The sequence below is a fragment of the Colobus angolensis genome, unplaced genomic scaffold (genome assembly GCF_000951035.1).
Source record: "Colobus angolensis palliatus isolate OR3802 unplaced genomic scaffold, Cang.pa_1.0 Scaffold100, whole genome shotgun sequence".
NCBI classification, from domain to species: Eukaryota; Metazoa; Chordata; class Mammalia; order Primates; family Cercopithecidae; genus Colobus; species Colobus angolensis.
Window position 1 is genome coordinate 1877027 of NW_012110920.1, and position 15900 is coordinate 1892926.

General features: G+C 36.6%; 1 protein-coding gene across 3 annotated transcripts in view; it reads left to right on the forward strand.

The window, feature by feature from the left end:
• Positions 1-15900, forward strand: part of FAM184A (family with sequence similarity 184, member A) — a 63017-nt gene that overhangs the window by 14386 nt on the left and 32731 nt on the right. For all 3 annotated transcript variants that reach the window (XM_011937282.1, XM_011937284.1, XM_011937286.1), the window contains exons 6-8: positions 2582-2743; positions 5567-5688; positions 6140-6290. In XM_011937282.1, coding sequence (XP_011792672.1) covers positions 2582-2743; positions 5567-5688; positions 6140-6290 — 435 coding nt within the window. The remainder of the gene's footprint in view (positions 1-2581; positions 2744-5566; positions 5689-6139; positions 6291-15900) is intronic.

Below are 15900 nucleotides of genomic sequence, written 5' to 3' on the forward strand. Positions count from 1 at the left end.
TAGCCTCTTCTTTATATTGTTCTCTCCTTTAATCCTCACAGCAACCCTGTGCAGTAGATACTAGTTACTAAGGCACAGAAAAGTTAAATAACTTGCCCACGTCAGCACATAATAAATAGGTACAGTCAGAATTCCATTTCAGGTAGTATGCTTTCAGAACTCAGTTCTTAACCCTAGCGCTACTCTTTCTCTCAATGAGTATATAAAGACCAAGAAGAAGGGATGCCATGCTGAGGCTGGAGATTTCAGCAGGGGCTATGCGTGGAGGTCTTGTAAGCCCCATGAAAGATTTCAAAAGTTATCCTAAGGGCAGTGGAAAACAGTTGAAAGATGCTAAGTGCAGATATGTGGATGCTTGCACAGTGGATGGGGCTTATGCTCATGTCCGTATTTGTAATTTATAAAAAACTCACTCTGGTGTTGCAAGGAGAGTGGATTAGAGAAGAACAAATACAGATAGATGGATATATCAGGGAGGAAGTTTCTACTTACTGTATTCCCTCAGTTTGTACATTAATAAGGAGAATCTGAGTATTGATTTATATTGCAAATGACAGAAATCCTAGCTCAAACTAGCCTAAAGAAAAAGAAAATTTAATTGACTCATATGACTGTGAAGTCCAAGGATAATGTTAGCATCAGGCAAGACTAGATTCAGAACTGAAATTGTGACAATAGAACTCAGCTTTTCTTTTTCTCTTAAATTGGGTTTGTTCTTTGGGTTGACTTCATGCTTCAATCACATATTCCCTGAGGTGTGTGTGCAGCTGGCAAAAAACCTTTTCTAGGAGCTCCTTTTAAAGTCCTGAGATCACTGTGACTAGATAAGCTTAAACCATGTGCCTGCCCCGAACCAATCCCCATACCAACAAAATGAGATGACCTTATTGGTTTACGCTTCAATGAAGCGCTTCATTCTGGAGTTTAAGTTGAATGCTTACTAAGACCACATGAACTGATAAAGAATGTGAGTAGATGTCCCAAATGCCATAAGGAGATTTTGTTATTGGGAGACAATAGGTGTTTTCTCCATGTATCCATTTTTATTGTATTTAGGAAAACAAACTGATCAGTTATGTTCAACACTTACTTTGTTTTTTATATTTTGTTACATTTAACTTTGCAGAAGTTTGAAGTTTTTGCTTATTTAAATATTCTATCTCTAATTAGATTATTAATGGCCTTAATAGGCCTTCTCTTTGAATTCTTTACATTGTTACTAGAATACTATTCTTTTTGTTTGTTTGTTTTCTTGAGGCAGAGTCTCCCTCTGTTGCCAGGCTGGAGTGCAGTGGCACAATTTTGCTCACTGCAACCTCCGCCTCCCAGGTTCAAGCAATTCTCCTGCCTCAGCCTCTCAGGTAGCTGGGATTACAGTGGCGTGCCACCACGCCTGGCTACTTTTTGTATTTTTAGTAGAGATGGGGTTTCGCCATGTTGGCCAGGCTGGTCTTGAACTCCTGACCCCAGATGATCCACCTGCCTCGGCCTCCCAAAGTGCTGGGATTACAGGCATGAGCCACTGCGCCCAGCCCTAGAATAACATTCTTTATAATTTAGTTTATGGAAGAATTTTACCAAACTTTCAAGAAACAGGTGATTCTTTTGCTGTGAAAATACTTCAGAGCACGGAAAAGATATGTAGCTCTCCTAATTATCTTATGAGATTAGCATTCCTTTAGAGACACCAACAAGATAAAATACTACCACCACCAGTATTGCAGAGCATATGCCTGCATGGAGAGGGGACCAGAAGGTTGTGCACCTGGGGAGGGAATAGTGGGTCAGAGAAGAATCGAAGGAGAATTTTTGTTTTTTGTTTTTTTTTTGTAATGTCTGTATTTCCAAAGAGAAATAGGTATTATTTTTAAATTATCAATTTCAATTTTTGTAGAAATTTCATAGGCTTGGCCATTTTGTAAGAATGGGGTTTTTACTTTATAGCGTTGTCCTAAATAATTTGAAATATTTCATGTATGTATTTTAGTATTCGTAACTTTACAGTAGGGATATGCTTAATCAACAATTGTCTGTTAGCTCCTAATTTCAAGAGTGTATAAATTCAACTCTTAAAGATTTCATGAGACAAATTTTGTATGGAAACACAGGAATCACAACTTACTCTAGTTTATAATACATTTGCCAGCTTATCAATATTGACCTAAATTTATCTCCTTTGCAAATAGGAGATAGAAACTCAAATGAAATATGTGATTAAATTTTAAAGAATGATTTTTAAGATATTTTTATCTAAAATTTTGTTTTACTTTTTTATATAACCTTTATCTTGCTTCAGCTTCTTATAGGTATTTTATTATATGGTAGAAGTAGGAATTCTCTTTGTTAGACAAAGGTATGTCTATTCCTCTACATGGTTGTCTTGAAAAAAGAAAATCTTAAATATGAAAGTCTTTTCAAAACACAACAGAAGAAAACTGTCATGGTTATTCGAGTGCTTTTTCCAAATTAATCAGGAAATTTTCCATTCAGTAAAATTACAGCCAAAATAGGAAGAAATTGTAAGACTATTTTGCTATTCTATTACAATGAAGTATATTAAAAGTACCCTATTTACTTACAGATTGGCCGCCTCCAAGATCTGGTAAGGAAAAGTGAACAAGGTCTTGGCTCTGCAGAAGGACTTATTGCTAGTCTTCAGGACTCCCAGGAAAGGCTTCAGAATGAGCTTGATTTGACTAAAGACAGCCTAAAGGAGACCAAGGATGCTCTATTAAATGTGGAGGTAATTTCATAATTCTACTAGAATCTAAACAGCAGCAAAATAGAAATATAATTTAGCCATTTGACCTACAGCTATTTAAACAGCACATTGTATGTAATTAGTGTATTAGTTCTTAGAACTGCCATAACAAAATACTACAAACTGGGGAATTTAAAACAACAGAAATTTATTCTCTCATAGCTCTGGAGGCTAGAAGTCCAAAATCAAGGTGTTGGCACGGCTATGTTCCTTCCTAAACTCTAAGGGAAGATCCATCCTTGTATTTTCCAGCTTCTGGTAGCACCAGGCATTCCTTGGCATTCAGCAGCATAATTTCTGTCTCTGCCTATCTTCACATCTTAAAAGGATACCAGTCATATTGGAACAAGGGCTCACTCTACTCCAGTTTGACATCATCTAAATTTAATACATCTGTACTGACCCTATTTCCAAATAAAGTCACATTCTGAAGTACTGGGAGGGTAGGACTTCAATATATCTTTTAGGGGACACGGTTCAACCCATGATAATTGGAATGTGCGGTTCTTTTACTGGTAAGAGTTAGAACTCTCATATACAGCAAGTAAGTGCTTCTCTGTGTCTGCAGATTTCAGAAAGACTCTGCCTTTTTTCTTCCACTCTCGTGAAGCACAGCAAAGATGTAGATTTTCTTAGATAGTAGAGAAAAATAATCCATAAAACTGGGTGTGTCTTGCCCAGGGAGTTTTTAATCTTTTCCTTCAGAGAGATGGTTTAGACTATAGGCTCTGAAGTCAGGTTGGTTGTATGTAAATTCTGAATCCACCACATAGTGTGTAACTTTGGGCAAAGCCTCACCTTCCACATCTGCACAATGAAGGAGGGGTCGGGGGTAGTAACACTCTTCACAGCACTATTGTAATAATTAAATGAGATAAACCATTTATAGCGCAGTGCTTAGCAAAATAGTAAACACTCAGTAAATATTGCCTTTTACTAATATTATTTCAAATTTTCTTTAGTTTAGAATTGGTGACATTTCAAAAGCATATAAACAAGGGCACTTTAGTGAAAATAATTATATTTGTATTTTATCTATGATATAATTATATTCTGTGTGCATTGAATATTTATTATCTTCCATTTTGAATTATGTGACAATAAATTACTTCATTTTCCTCAAATCTTCGTTTCCTTATGTTTACCTTTCTCCAGTGGCTGTGTGATATGACAGTTTTAATATATAACAAGAAATAATTGGAATTTAAAGCTAGTATAATATACAACTTGATATACTTAATTTCTGTGATGCCAAATATATTGACTATAATCTCGATGGTAGCATTCTATGGTGTGAAACTGAACTGGATGACCGAACTATATTAAGACGTGTTTTTTCCATTGTCAAAAAATAAAAGGAAAATAGTATTTTAAGGTAATACAAATATATTTAAAAGTAAACAGTCAAAATATTTCTAATGAATGTTAGTTGAATATAGGTTGTGTTTATATGGTATAATGGAGGTTCTCTTTTGCCTTGGTGCACACCCAGTTCCTGACTTTTTAAGGTATTTTATCCTGGTTGCCTTTCCCCCTGCTGTCCTGGCACTGAGTTTTGGGCTTAGTGATTCAGTTTCATTTCTTTCAGGTCTTTTTTCATATTTACATTGTACTTCTGTCCAGTAGTAGAAAATAATAAACATTTTAAGCAAAACTCTATCAGTTGTTCATTTTCTGTTCTGCTGGGCAGAATTTTAAATGAGAAAGTATAGATGCTGCTTCCTGGTTTACCACAACTCTGTGTAAGCTCCTTAAGACCAAGTGTTTTTTTTTTTTTTTGTACCTCTTTTCCTCTACCCCAATAATGTCTAATGATGTACTTTGCATTGAGGAAAAGAAATACTTTTTAAGCAATCTACTCCATTTAATGTTGCCTTTGGTGGAAAATATAGAAGTTACTAGAGGCAGAACACTTAGTGAAAAGAACAGTTGGCTAAGATGGCTGCCTTCAGTTTCCAATACTTACTGCTTAGTAGCCAGGCCAACAATGTAGAATGGCAATTTCAACATTGGCTTGCTTTTTTCTCATTAATCTGGGTATACCCTTCAAAAACTGCCACACCACATGTCATCAGCAAATGGGTGATCTCGAAAGGGTCATTGTGATAACAGGAAGAGAGACCATCATCTGCTCCTCTTCTGCCTTGTGCCCCGAGAGCAGCTGCTCTGCTGGCAGAGGCTGATGGCTGCCACTGTTGTCCAAACAGGTCACCTCTATCCCCAGGCTCCACAGTGCCACTTGATTCATGCTAATCTACAGGAATTTTGTATATATTGCCGCATATTACCATAACACCAAACACATGGACAATTAGTTTGAAGTTACATAATAAAAACAGCAGCCTAAATTCTGCATACTTATTTTTATCATGTCGGTTAGGTACAGCTATATACTTAAGTTCTGAGCAAGTAACATACTTTCGAATATGAGTATGAATGAATTTGAATAACATATCTGTCTATGTAATGGGTGTACAGGTGAAGGTAATTGGATGGTCAATCTACCGTTAGATACTTAATATATGTAAAGTATAATTGAGATGATTACTGCTGACTTTAGACTATTTAAATAATTTGTGATATAAGCCTTAATAAAGTATAGTTTAGGCAAGAACATTTAAAATATAAAATTTGTTTTACGTATTTTATTTTCAGAAAATCTTGAGTCATTTTCATAGATAGCATTATCAATTATTGGGCTGTAAGTATTTAAAATTAAAAGTTTTAATACAAGCACTTATTTAAAATAACCAGCAGTGTTTGTTTTTGAAGTTTAGTCTTCAATGAAAAGTTTTTATTCTTCAGGGTGAGCTAGAACAAGAAAGGCAACAGCATGAAGAAACAATTGCTGCCATGAAAGAAGACGAGAAGCTCAAAGTGGACAAAATGGCCCATGACTTAGAAATCAAGTGGACTGAAAATCTTAGGTACATTTTCTGTTCTGTAATCTTCGCAATAAAGACATACAAGAAAGTTTTTCTCTTTTATAACTCATATTATCCTATTGTTAAAGACATAGTAGCAGTATTTTAAATTGAAATTTCCTGTGATTAGAGACAGAGAAATTGGATTTTTTTCCTGTTCGAATTCAGATTTACTTTTTTATTTCCTTGAATATAAAATAGGCAGAAAACTAACCTGAAATCAGAAGACTTATTTGTTCTGGTACCTATTCTGCTGTTAATAAATTGATAAATCAGTGATATTGGTGTAAGTTGCCAGTTTACTTTACAGCCCTTAAGTAAATAATCTGCTTTTACTCAGCATCGTAGACTTTTGAAGAGGATTAATTAAGCACTTAAAAAACCCGTGGACTCTATTACAGTCAGTGAGAGGAACAATTCTCTTTACAAAGTAAATGCGTTTGTTTTATTTTAGGCAAGAGTGTTCTAAACTTCGTGAAGAGTTAAGGCTTCAACATGAAGAGGATAAGAAGTCAGCAATGTCTCAACTTTTGCAGTTGAAAGAGCGAGAGAAAAACGCAGCAAGAGATTCATGGCAGAAGAAAGTAGAAGATCTCTTAAACCAGGTAATTAATAATCTGTACATGGTGAAAGTTCATTTCCCTTGACATTCTCTAGCTAGGGAAATATTGTAAAACTCTGTTAATTCACTGTATTTTGTTATTTTTCATGGGGCAAACTTAAAATTTTTAAAAATACATAAAACCAGGAAGATGTGTTTATAAACTTATACATTGTGCTAAATCATTGTTATATATGCAGTATGAATACTGAGAAGAATGTATTATGATTTTTTAGTTTAATATTTGGCCTGAATATATTTAAGATTTTAAATGAGAAAGTTACCTATTTTTTGAAAGTATACCATCTTTTTTCATGTTATTAGTGTTACTAGATACTGTGTGGGCAACAGAGGGTAGAATTTATTATATGTATCGTGATTACCTAAAATCACTTACCAAAAATGAACAGCTTACTTTTCTCACCAATGGAGCGTTGCCTGCTATCCTTCAAAATACTTTAAGCCCCTTAGAGTATAACATAAACAAAAGGTAGTAATATTCCTAAATCTGTGTTCTTATGTTATGCTTGCTTATTTCCATAACATTTGTAACTGTAATTAAAAGAATTTGCACATTTTCACTCATTTACACAACTTGTAAATTTATTAATTCTTAGCATTCTTCCACAGAGTGAGTCATTAAATAGGATTAACTGCATGAATCACCAGTTGATAAGCAAGTGCAGAACTTAGACAGGAAGCAGCTCAATAATGTAGTGCCAGAAACCTACCATTATCTTTCTTTTTGTGAGCATGATGAATTTCAAAATAAACAGGATAGACTTTTTGTAAGATCATTTGTTACATAGCTACATACATGCAGTGTCTTTCAAGAATACTAGGGGCCTGCCAATTTGTGTCTGGTATCTCATAATAATTTATAATGTTACTCTGAAAAGAGAGAATACATGTGTATGTTTACATTTGTGTATATGTGAGTTTTTGTCAGTCACTTTGAAACTCAGACAAAAATAAGAACATGGAAACAGCTTTTACTAGAATTTGGACACCACATTAGCATTGCCTATGATAGACTTACTTTACATTCCTTTTAGGGACCCAGAAGGACAGATTTGCCGGGTGGAGTGGTACTGATCCCCTATCATTAGACGAGTAGTAAGATTCTGCACCTAGAAAGATTAAATTAGTTTGATTATTTAATAAATATATATTTTTTCAACCAGAAAGTATTAAATATAGACAGTTTTTGGCTGGGTTTGCACTGTAAAGTGGCCTACCACTTCTCCTGCCTATTTTCTATTAAATAGTTTTATTTGTTACTCCTGTAATCTTTTGTATTAATTTGTCAAATGTCATCCATACATCTCTGAATTTTGTTTTCTTCTCTTTTTCCTTTGGGTGTCTATTCTGCAGTGTTCTTTCCTGAGAGGGCCTAATGCGTGCATCTTGTGGCTCTGTATATCATAAAATAATTTATTACATATTAGCTCCAGTTTTTGCCAGCTTTACAGAATTTCTAAATCAATTTTCAAAGCAGATTAACCATAAATATCAAAATAACCAGGAACTAATGGGTTCCAAAGGTAAAACTATTCTGTGATGCTCCATGCCATCAGACCATTTCCAAGATTATAATACCTTCCTTTCTCTCGACTTCTAAATTGTTTAGGCACATGCATTGCCATAGAGAAACTGGCAAGTAGCTGTTACACTCCAGGATTGTCTGTGCCTGAAGAAAATTAAGAAAGCAGGTGCACAAAAAGATGCCCTATTAAAGTAAAAATGGGTATGATGCTTTCAAGGTTTCATTCTTTCTAGGCATATTAGATGACAAAAAATTATAGTAGGACCAGTGGTTCTTTTTAAATGGAATGTCATCATGGATGAAACTTTCCTTCTTGGCTCTTTGGATCTTGTTCTCTGGACTCCTTTGGATGGGTTTCTAGAGCCTGTGCTCTAAAGCCTGCTCTACCACCTTCTGCTTGCCTTCCCCTGCTGCTAAGCCCTGTTCCCCATAACCTCCACCCCCAGCCCTACCCGTAGGACCCCTTCCCTGCATTCACTCCTACTGGTCTCACTCATTTCCTTTAGCCTTTGCAAGGCCAGCAGCCTTCAGCACGTTAAGGGAAACAGACCTGGCTTGGCATTCGTGATATTAAAGGAGTAAGACTGAGGCATAGAATTGGTGTGGCTAGGGCTTAGGCAGAGGCATGTACTATGAAAAAGTATCAGAAGATGTGTGTTTTCACATATTTTAACTATTTCTGAGTGAAAACATGAGATTTTTATGCCTTAACACACCTGAATTTCATCCTATTTAGAGGAAAGAAATGAAATGTCTTTCCCATGAATCTCTTGAGAGTTAAATTAGATTTAAGCCAGCCATCGTGGCCTGCCTATCTAAAAATGAGCATTAAAAGCATAAAATTTTCATTTTGCTTCAATCAGATGTTTTCACTTCATGGAATTTTCCAAAAGCTATTATTCTCATTCTGTGCTACGATTCAGTCAATTTTGTATCTTTTAGTTTCCTTTTAATATTTCATTGTGTTCTTTCTTTCTGTCTAATGATTACACTTTAGTCCAAGGCTAATTATGCTTCTTGGGTTGATCAGTGTATACATTTGAATTCTTTAAAGCAAAAGAACTACATTCTTATGCTTCAACTCTATCCAAGGAAAAGTGATTATATAGAGTTTTCTGTGATCATATTTTCTATTTGTGATCTTAAAATGCCATCACATATTCCTTTCTTTCATCTTTTTTAAGGCAGATTTTATTTTGGGTCCAATATAATGATTTACTTATTCAGGCTTAAAGCATTGGACTGAGAAATTAAGGGAGGCACACAGACCATTCAGACACAGACTGTGGAATTTACAGTTTGAGACTGACTCTCCATTTTGTAGATGTGAACTTTGAGACAAAGCCATTTAGCTGATTATAGCCATGTATCTGGCACAATGTTTACACTTCACAAATTTATAATCTAATAGGAAGATTTATATATAGGTACTTAAAATAAAAGTCACTGTGCAGTAGGTGACTTTAAAAATGATCCAAGCAGTTTATACTGAGTAATGATGTATTGGAACTGGCTCCTACCAGCTCATCATAGCTAATTGTGCACCTCTTCCCAGGACTACATTCGGGGACATCATGTTGATGACTTGCAGTCACCCGTGGTAGTTGCATTTACGTCACAGCATTTATAACATTTGTAGCAAATACTACAAATCAGGTCATTGCTTTTCAGAGAACTGTTAAACATTTACCAAAATACCACTGGTCAGGAGTATACAGGCAAAAAACAGTGTAATATAGCCAGTGTGCTTGGGGAAGGTTTCATGGAGGAGGCCAGCTTTAGTGGGACTCATGAATAGGGCAAAGGATGAACACAGAGGAGTGACAAAAGTACAAAGGTTTTTATTCACTTAATAAACATTTTATTAAACATGTGCATATTTCCCAGGCACTACGAGGAATACAGTAATAAGAAAAACAGAGTTGGGGGCAGTTTGGATAGAGGTTATTGTGGAAAACCTTGACTTCCAAGCTTAGGAGTTTAAAAGATTACTTGGTAAACTATGAGATTCTGTCAAAGGTTTCTGGAAAAGAGAATAACATGCTGAAAGTTTTATTTTAGGAAGCTTAATATGACTTTTATATTGAAATAAGAATGAAATAGAGATATTTCAATTTAAATATCTAAATTAAAGTGTTTGGAACTGAACTCTTGAATGGACACCATGTACCACCAGCATCCCTCAACCTCAGCCAAACTGCTCTTCCTGGAACTAGCATCCGTTCACTGTTCACTGCTCAGCCGTCTTGGACTCCTGTGTTGTGCACCAGACAACCAGTTGATCAGCACTCCCCACTGCTCTACCTTCTAAATAAATCCGGGACCTGCCTATTTCTCCCTACTACCGCTACCACCATCTGATTCCAGGACACTTGTAGTTCTTTCCTGCACTGCAACTGTTACCTTGTTTCTACGCTTGCCCACCTACAGATTATTTTCTAACCAGCCAAAGTGATGCTCTTAAAATATTAAGTTGGATTATGTTACTATCCTGTTTCAAGATGTCCAGTGACTTCCTACCACAATTAGAATACAGTCCATACTCATGCCATATCCTCTAGTACGCTCGTGATCTGGTCTTTGGCTGCATTGCCAACATCATCTCCTATCACTCTGTCCCTTTTTTTTGCAGCCATACTGGACCCTTGCAGTTCTTGGAACACATACACCAAGCTGAACCAATCTTGGGGACTTTGCACCTACCAGTCCCTCCACATGAAACCCACTTTCTAGAGATATGCACAGCTTTTTCCATCACTTTATTCAGTTATCTACTCAAATCTTAACTCCACAAAAAGAGCTTTCTTGACTTACTTTCTCTAAAATAGCACCATCATCTTTTATTAGCCCCCTATTCTGCTTTGTATTCCTTCAGATCATTTACTTCTACACAGTATATATTGATTCTCTCACCTATTCACATGTCAGTTCTGTAAGACCTGGGCCTTTGTGGTGTTCACTGGGGTATCCCCAGCACCTAAAACTGTGCCTGGCACATAGTAAGCACTTGGCAGTTGTTGAATGGACTGAACAGAATGAGGCACAGAGACCAAAGAAGTTTTCAGATACATGAAATACAAATAATTCTGCCCAATTAGGACCTGGATTAAGTTTATCTCACAGCAGGTGCAAGAGAAACTGTAAAAGGATCAATCATCTGCTTTGGTAGAAGAGAAGAAAATGTTAAAGTTGACTTGGGTTTGAGCCAGACGAAAAGGAAATCATCATCTGAGACAAGGAAGTCAGGGTGACTTATTTATTTGGGGTGGGGTGTGGGTGGTTGGGGAGATGAGATGTAAGTTTTCTCTTAGATGTATTGATTTTACAATCATAGTGTATTTTAGAATTTTTCATGCTCAGTAGGAAAGAGCAATGACTCGACTAAGAAACAGCATTAAAATAAATGCTCTTGATCAAGAGCAATTGAAAAGCCAGTTTCAGTAAGGTTTGTTGTAAATTGCTTTCTGATTTTTAGACCAGTGCTATCCAATATGATACTAAGTATCTTTTCTTTTTATTTTAATTTAATTTTTTTATTTTTCTTTTCTTTTCTTTTTTCTTTTTTCTTTTTTTTTTTTTTGAGATGGAGTCTCACTTAGTCACCCAGGCTGGAGTGCTGTGAGGTGTTCTCGGCTCACTGCAACCTCTGGCTTATTTCTGTATTTTTAGTAGAGATGGGTTTTGCCATGTTGGCCAGGCTGGTCTTGAACTCCCAACTTCAAGTGATCTGCCCACCTCTGCCTCCCAAAGTGCTGGGATTACAGGCGTGAGCCACCATGCCCAGCCATACCACTACCTTTCAATGGAAGAATAGATGGAAGTAGATTCTGAGGTAGAGGGAATAGCAAGATACCTAGAATAATAATCTCTTCCTGGCTGGGTCTGGTGGTTCACACCTGTAATCCCAGCACATGGGAGGCCGAGGTGGGTGGATCTCTTGAGGACAGTAGTTCAAGACCAGCCTGGCCAACACAGAGAAACCCCGTTTCTACAAAAAATAAAAAATAAAAAAATTAGCCAGGCATGGTCATGCACACGTGTAATTCTAGCTGCTTGAGAGGCTGAGGCGTGAGAATGGCGTAAACATAGGAGGCGGAGGCTGCAGTGAGCTGAGATCACACCACTGCACTCCAACTTGAGTGATGGAGTGAGATTCTGTCTCAAAAACAAAATATCTTCCTGAGATAACTCAGTCAGATTCCTTGACAGGTTCCCTGAGCAGTGACAGCAGATAGTGAAGCTCTCCCTGAAGGCTCTGAGTCCTCTCTCCAGACGTCAGGAAAGCAGGAACCTATGCTGAATGTACCTTCAGAGCCCTGAGGGAAAGAGATGACTAGAGTAAGATAAAGGAAAGTCATAGGAGAGAGAAACAAAAAGACTAAAGAGAAATAGCATATGAAGAAAAGAGAAAAGCCAGCTAGAAAGGAAAGTGAGAATAGCTGGCATGACCTAATTTCACTTTCTTAGAAAATGTGGAATGGAATTAAAGTCTACCAAAACCAACCCAAGTCCATCATCCTTATTTTTCCTATGCCAAGTCCTGAATTCAAAGTTAATTGGTGATATTTTCCTTTAAATATGAAAGTTTGTCTTTAATTTCTCTTCAGTCAAAAAACTGAATGACAGTATTACTTTGGCTACATTATATCCTCTTTTATCACACTTATGTGGTTAGTGTTCTTCCTCTTAAGATTGTTTTTTCTTCTAAGATAAACAATGCTAAATTGTTTTCTGAATTGATCTAAATGATTTTATTATGAATTAATATTTAATTTTCTTTTCCCTACCCAAACCTCCCTTATTAGAATTTAAGTCCATCCAGTTCTTAAATTGTCACCTTTAGGAGAAGAGAATGAAGAGCTAGAACTATGAAATCTGTACCTAGCTTTAAAAGAGAGTGCGTGTTAAGAATACTGGGCAGTCTTTAATGAATACTGAGCAAAATCTGATCTGTAAAATACTGTAGTAACACCTGGGACGAAATGCATACCAGTCGGTGACTTCAGAGGTGCTGCGGCCCAGGACACACTTGAAAAATACTTAAGAATGTTTAGATAGCATTATGGTAACAAATCAAGTTGATCTGTTTCTCTTTCATGCAACGAGATGCTAAAAATAATTAAAACATTTTCAGTCTGAAAGGGTTCAGTGGTCATATGATTATAAAGTTATATTAGACTGAGTCTCTGAGAAAAAGTATTAAGCATAACCTAACACATTAGCTTGTTTCTACCTTCATTTTATTTATATGAATGAAATTCATGTCACTGAATTTCAGTTAAATATCGAACAACAGTTTGTGACTTTTTGTTTTGGGAAACTTATCAGAGCTTTGTATCCCACTTCTATATCTTAGATCTGTTTGTCACTTTCCTCTAGATATTAGTATAGTTGAAATTAACATTAGAAAAATAGTTTACATAATTTGCTTTGAGAAGTTATAGTGTTGTATTTTAAAGGTTGAAATTGGAATTTTTTTTTTTCTTTTTTGGAGACAGAGTCTCACTCTGTTGCCTAGGCCAGAGTGCAGTGGCACAGTCATGGCTCACTGCACCCTCAACCTTTGAGGCTCAAGTCATCCTCCCACTTCTCAGCCTCCCAAGTAGCTGAAACTACAAGCACATCACCACACTCAGTTAATTTTTGCATTTTTTGTAGATACAGGTTTTCACCATGTTACCCAGGCTGGTCTAGGCCTCAGCCTCCCAAAGTGCTGGGATTACAGACATGAGCCACCGTGCCCAGCCTGAAATTGGAATTTTTTTAAACTTTAATGTATTTTACTTGAATTGCAATGTAAGATTAGTATCAATATTGTTTCAAGGAAGTTAGAAATTTTTTAAATGACACAGCTTTTGTCAGTAATGAGAATTCCATTCTGTTGCTTCAGATTTTTTATTCAAAGTAGAATTGAAAGTCGAGCAATAACAATTATGAAAATTCATGAATATATGCATATGGAATATCATGTATGTATAAAGCATTAGTAGTGCTTTTTATTAAGGCCCATGGCAATGTAGCTTTGATTACACAATAGTATGGTGATTCTGATTAGTCTTCTGGGTGTCTCCTATTTCCCACTCCCAGTATTCAGTATGACTTCAAGGGCTTTATGTGATGACAACCCTCTGGCTTTTTAATTTTTTTAATTTTTTTTTTGTTTTTATTAGATGGAGTCTCGTTCTGTTGCCCAGGCTGGAGTGCAGTGGTGCGATCTCGGCTCACTGCAGCCTCCACCTCCTGGGTTCAAGCGATTCTCCTGCCTCAGACTCCTGAGTAGCTGGGACTACAGGCGCACGCCACCACACCCAGCTGATTTTTTATATTTTTAGTAGAGATGGGGTTTCACCGTGTTAGCCAGGGTGGTCTCGATCTCCTGACCTCGTGATCCGCCTGCCCCGGCCTCCCAAAGTGCTGGGATTACAGATGTGAGCCACGGCACCCGGCCAACCCTCTGGCTTTTTAATTGGCTCTAATCTTGATCCACATCACCTCCATATTTATTTATTTATTTATTTGTTTGTTTGTTTATTTTAATTCCAGGTGTTGAAATCAGTAGTAAGAAATTACTTTTGCATGTTCTTTCATGCATTTATCCATTTATTCAGTCAAAATTAAGTGTCTCTGATATGCTAGGCCTTGTGCCAGAATAGTAACTGGCTCAGAGTGGTCTTTACCTTCCTGGAGCTTACAATCTAAACTGCAAATAGGGTGTTCAATTGCAACTGTGGTAAACATTCATGTGTAACTTGGGGAAGGTGTCTCTAAATGTGTATTTCTTTACCTGAGACCTGTAAGAGAAGTCAGGCCAGAAGAAAGCATTCTGAGCAGAGGGGGCAGTGTGTGCACAGCCCCTGAGGAGGCCCTGATGACACCTTTATTCTGGAGAGTGAGAGCTAGGAAGCTGGGGAAGTAGGCAGGATCAGATCACGCCAGGCCTGCTTTGCCTTGTTGGGGATTTGGAACTTTATCCAAAGAGCAGTGAACTGTTGAAGGGCTTTGATCAGGAGGGTGAAATATTCAAATACTGTGATTTCAAAACTCTGACTGCAGTGTGAAGAACAGATTAGGGTGGGACAAGCTAGGTGTCACTCAATGAATATTGCTTTTCTCTTAGAAGCCTTTCTGTGTTCGGATTTATATTTTCTTTTTAGTAATCTAGAATTTTCTCTTTACTGTTTCTGTTATTATTAGAGAGGAGAGAATTAAGTTAGAGAGAGCAAAAACTAATCAATGTTAAGAGTTCATATCATTCATTAAGTCTTTGAATGAACATTTGTTAATCATTTACCCTGTGCCACAGGTACCAGTTTAGATGCCGAATGTGAATAAGACAGGCTTCTGTCCTCTAAAAGCTTACAATTCAATGGATTTCAGTATTGATATAATAGCATATTTACAAATTACAAGCTTGTAAAACCTTATCCTGTTTTCTAAATGATTAAACTGAGATTTAGAACAATGAGATAACTAAGAGCATTGTTTTTTATGTACCAAGTGCTAAATTTCTAATTAAGTGCAGCAACTTTTTTTAGTTATTATAAATTTTCTTCCTCACTTATCTGAAAGTCTCATTATATCTATCCTTCAATAATAAAATTCCTGAAATACATTCAGTAAGCTCTCTATGTTGAAGTCTCCAAGTCTTCTCAGTTGAAAAGGCTCTCTTAAGGCTCTTTTCATGAATCTCAAAAATTAACAAGAAACTTAAGATGCTTTAAAACACATTGACTATTATATAGGCCATCTTTTTGTTAACATGGATCTTACTCATAGTGAATGCTTCCCAAATAAGTATTTTTACATACAAATGTTTAGTTTATCCAGTATTTCTTTAAGCAGACATGGTGTCTTCACTTGGATTGCTATAACAGAAGACCATAGATTGGATGGCTGATAAAACAAAAATCATTAATTAATTAAAATTTATTTTATGATTTTTTTTTTTTTTTTTTGAGACGGAGTCTCGCTCTGTCGCCCGGGCTGGAGTGCAGTGGCCAGATCTCAGCTCACTGCAAGCTCCGCCTTCCGGGTTTACGCCATTCTCCTGCCTCAGCCTCCCGAGTAG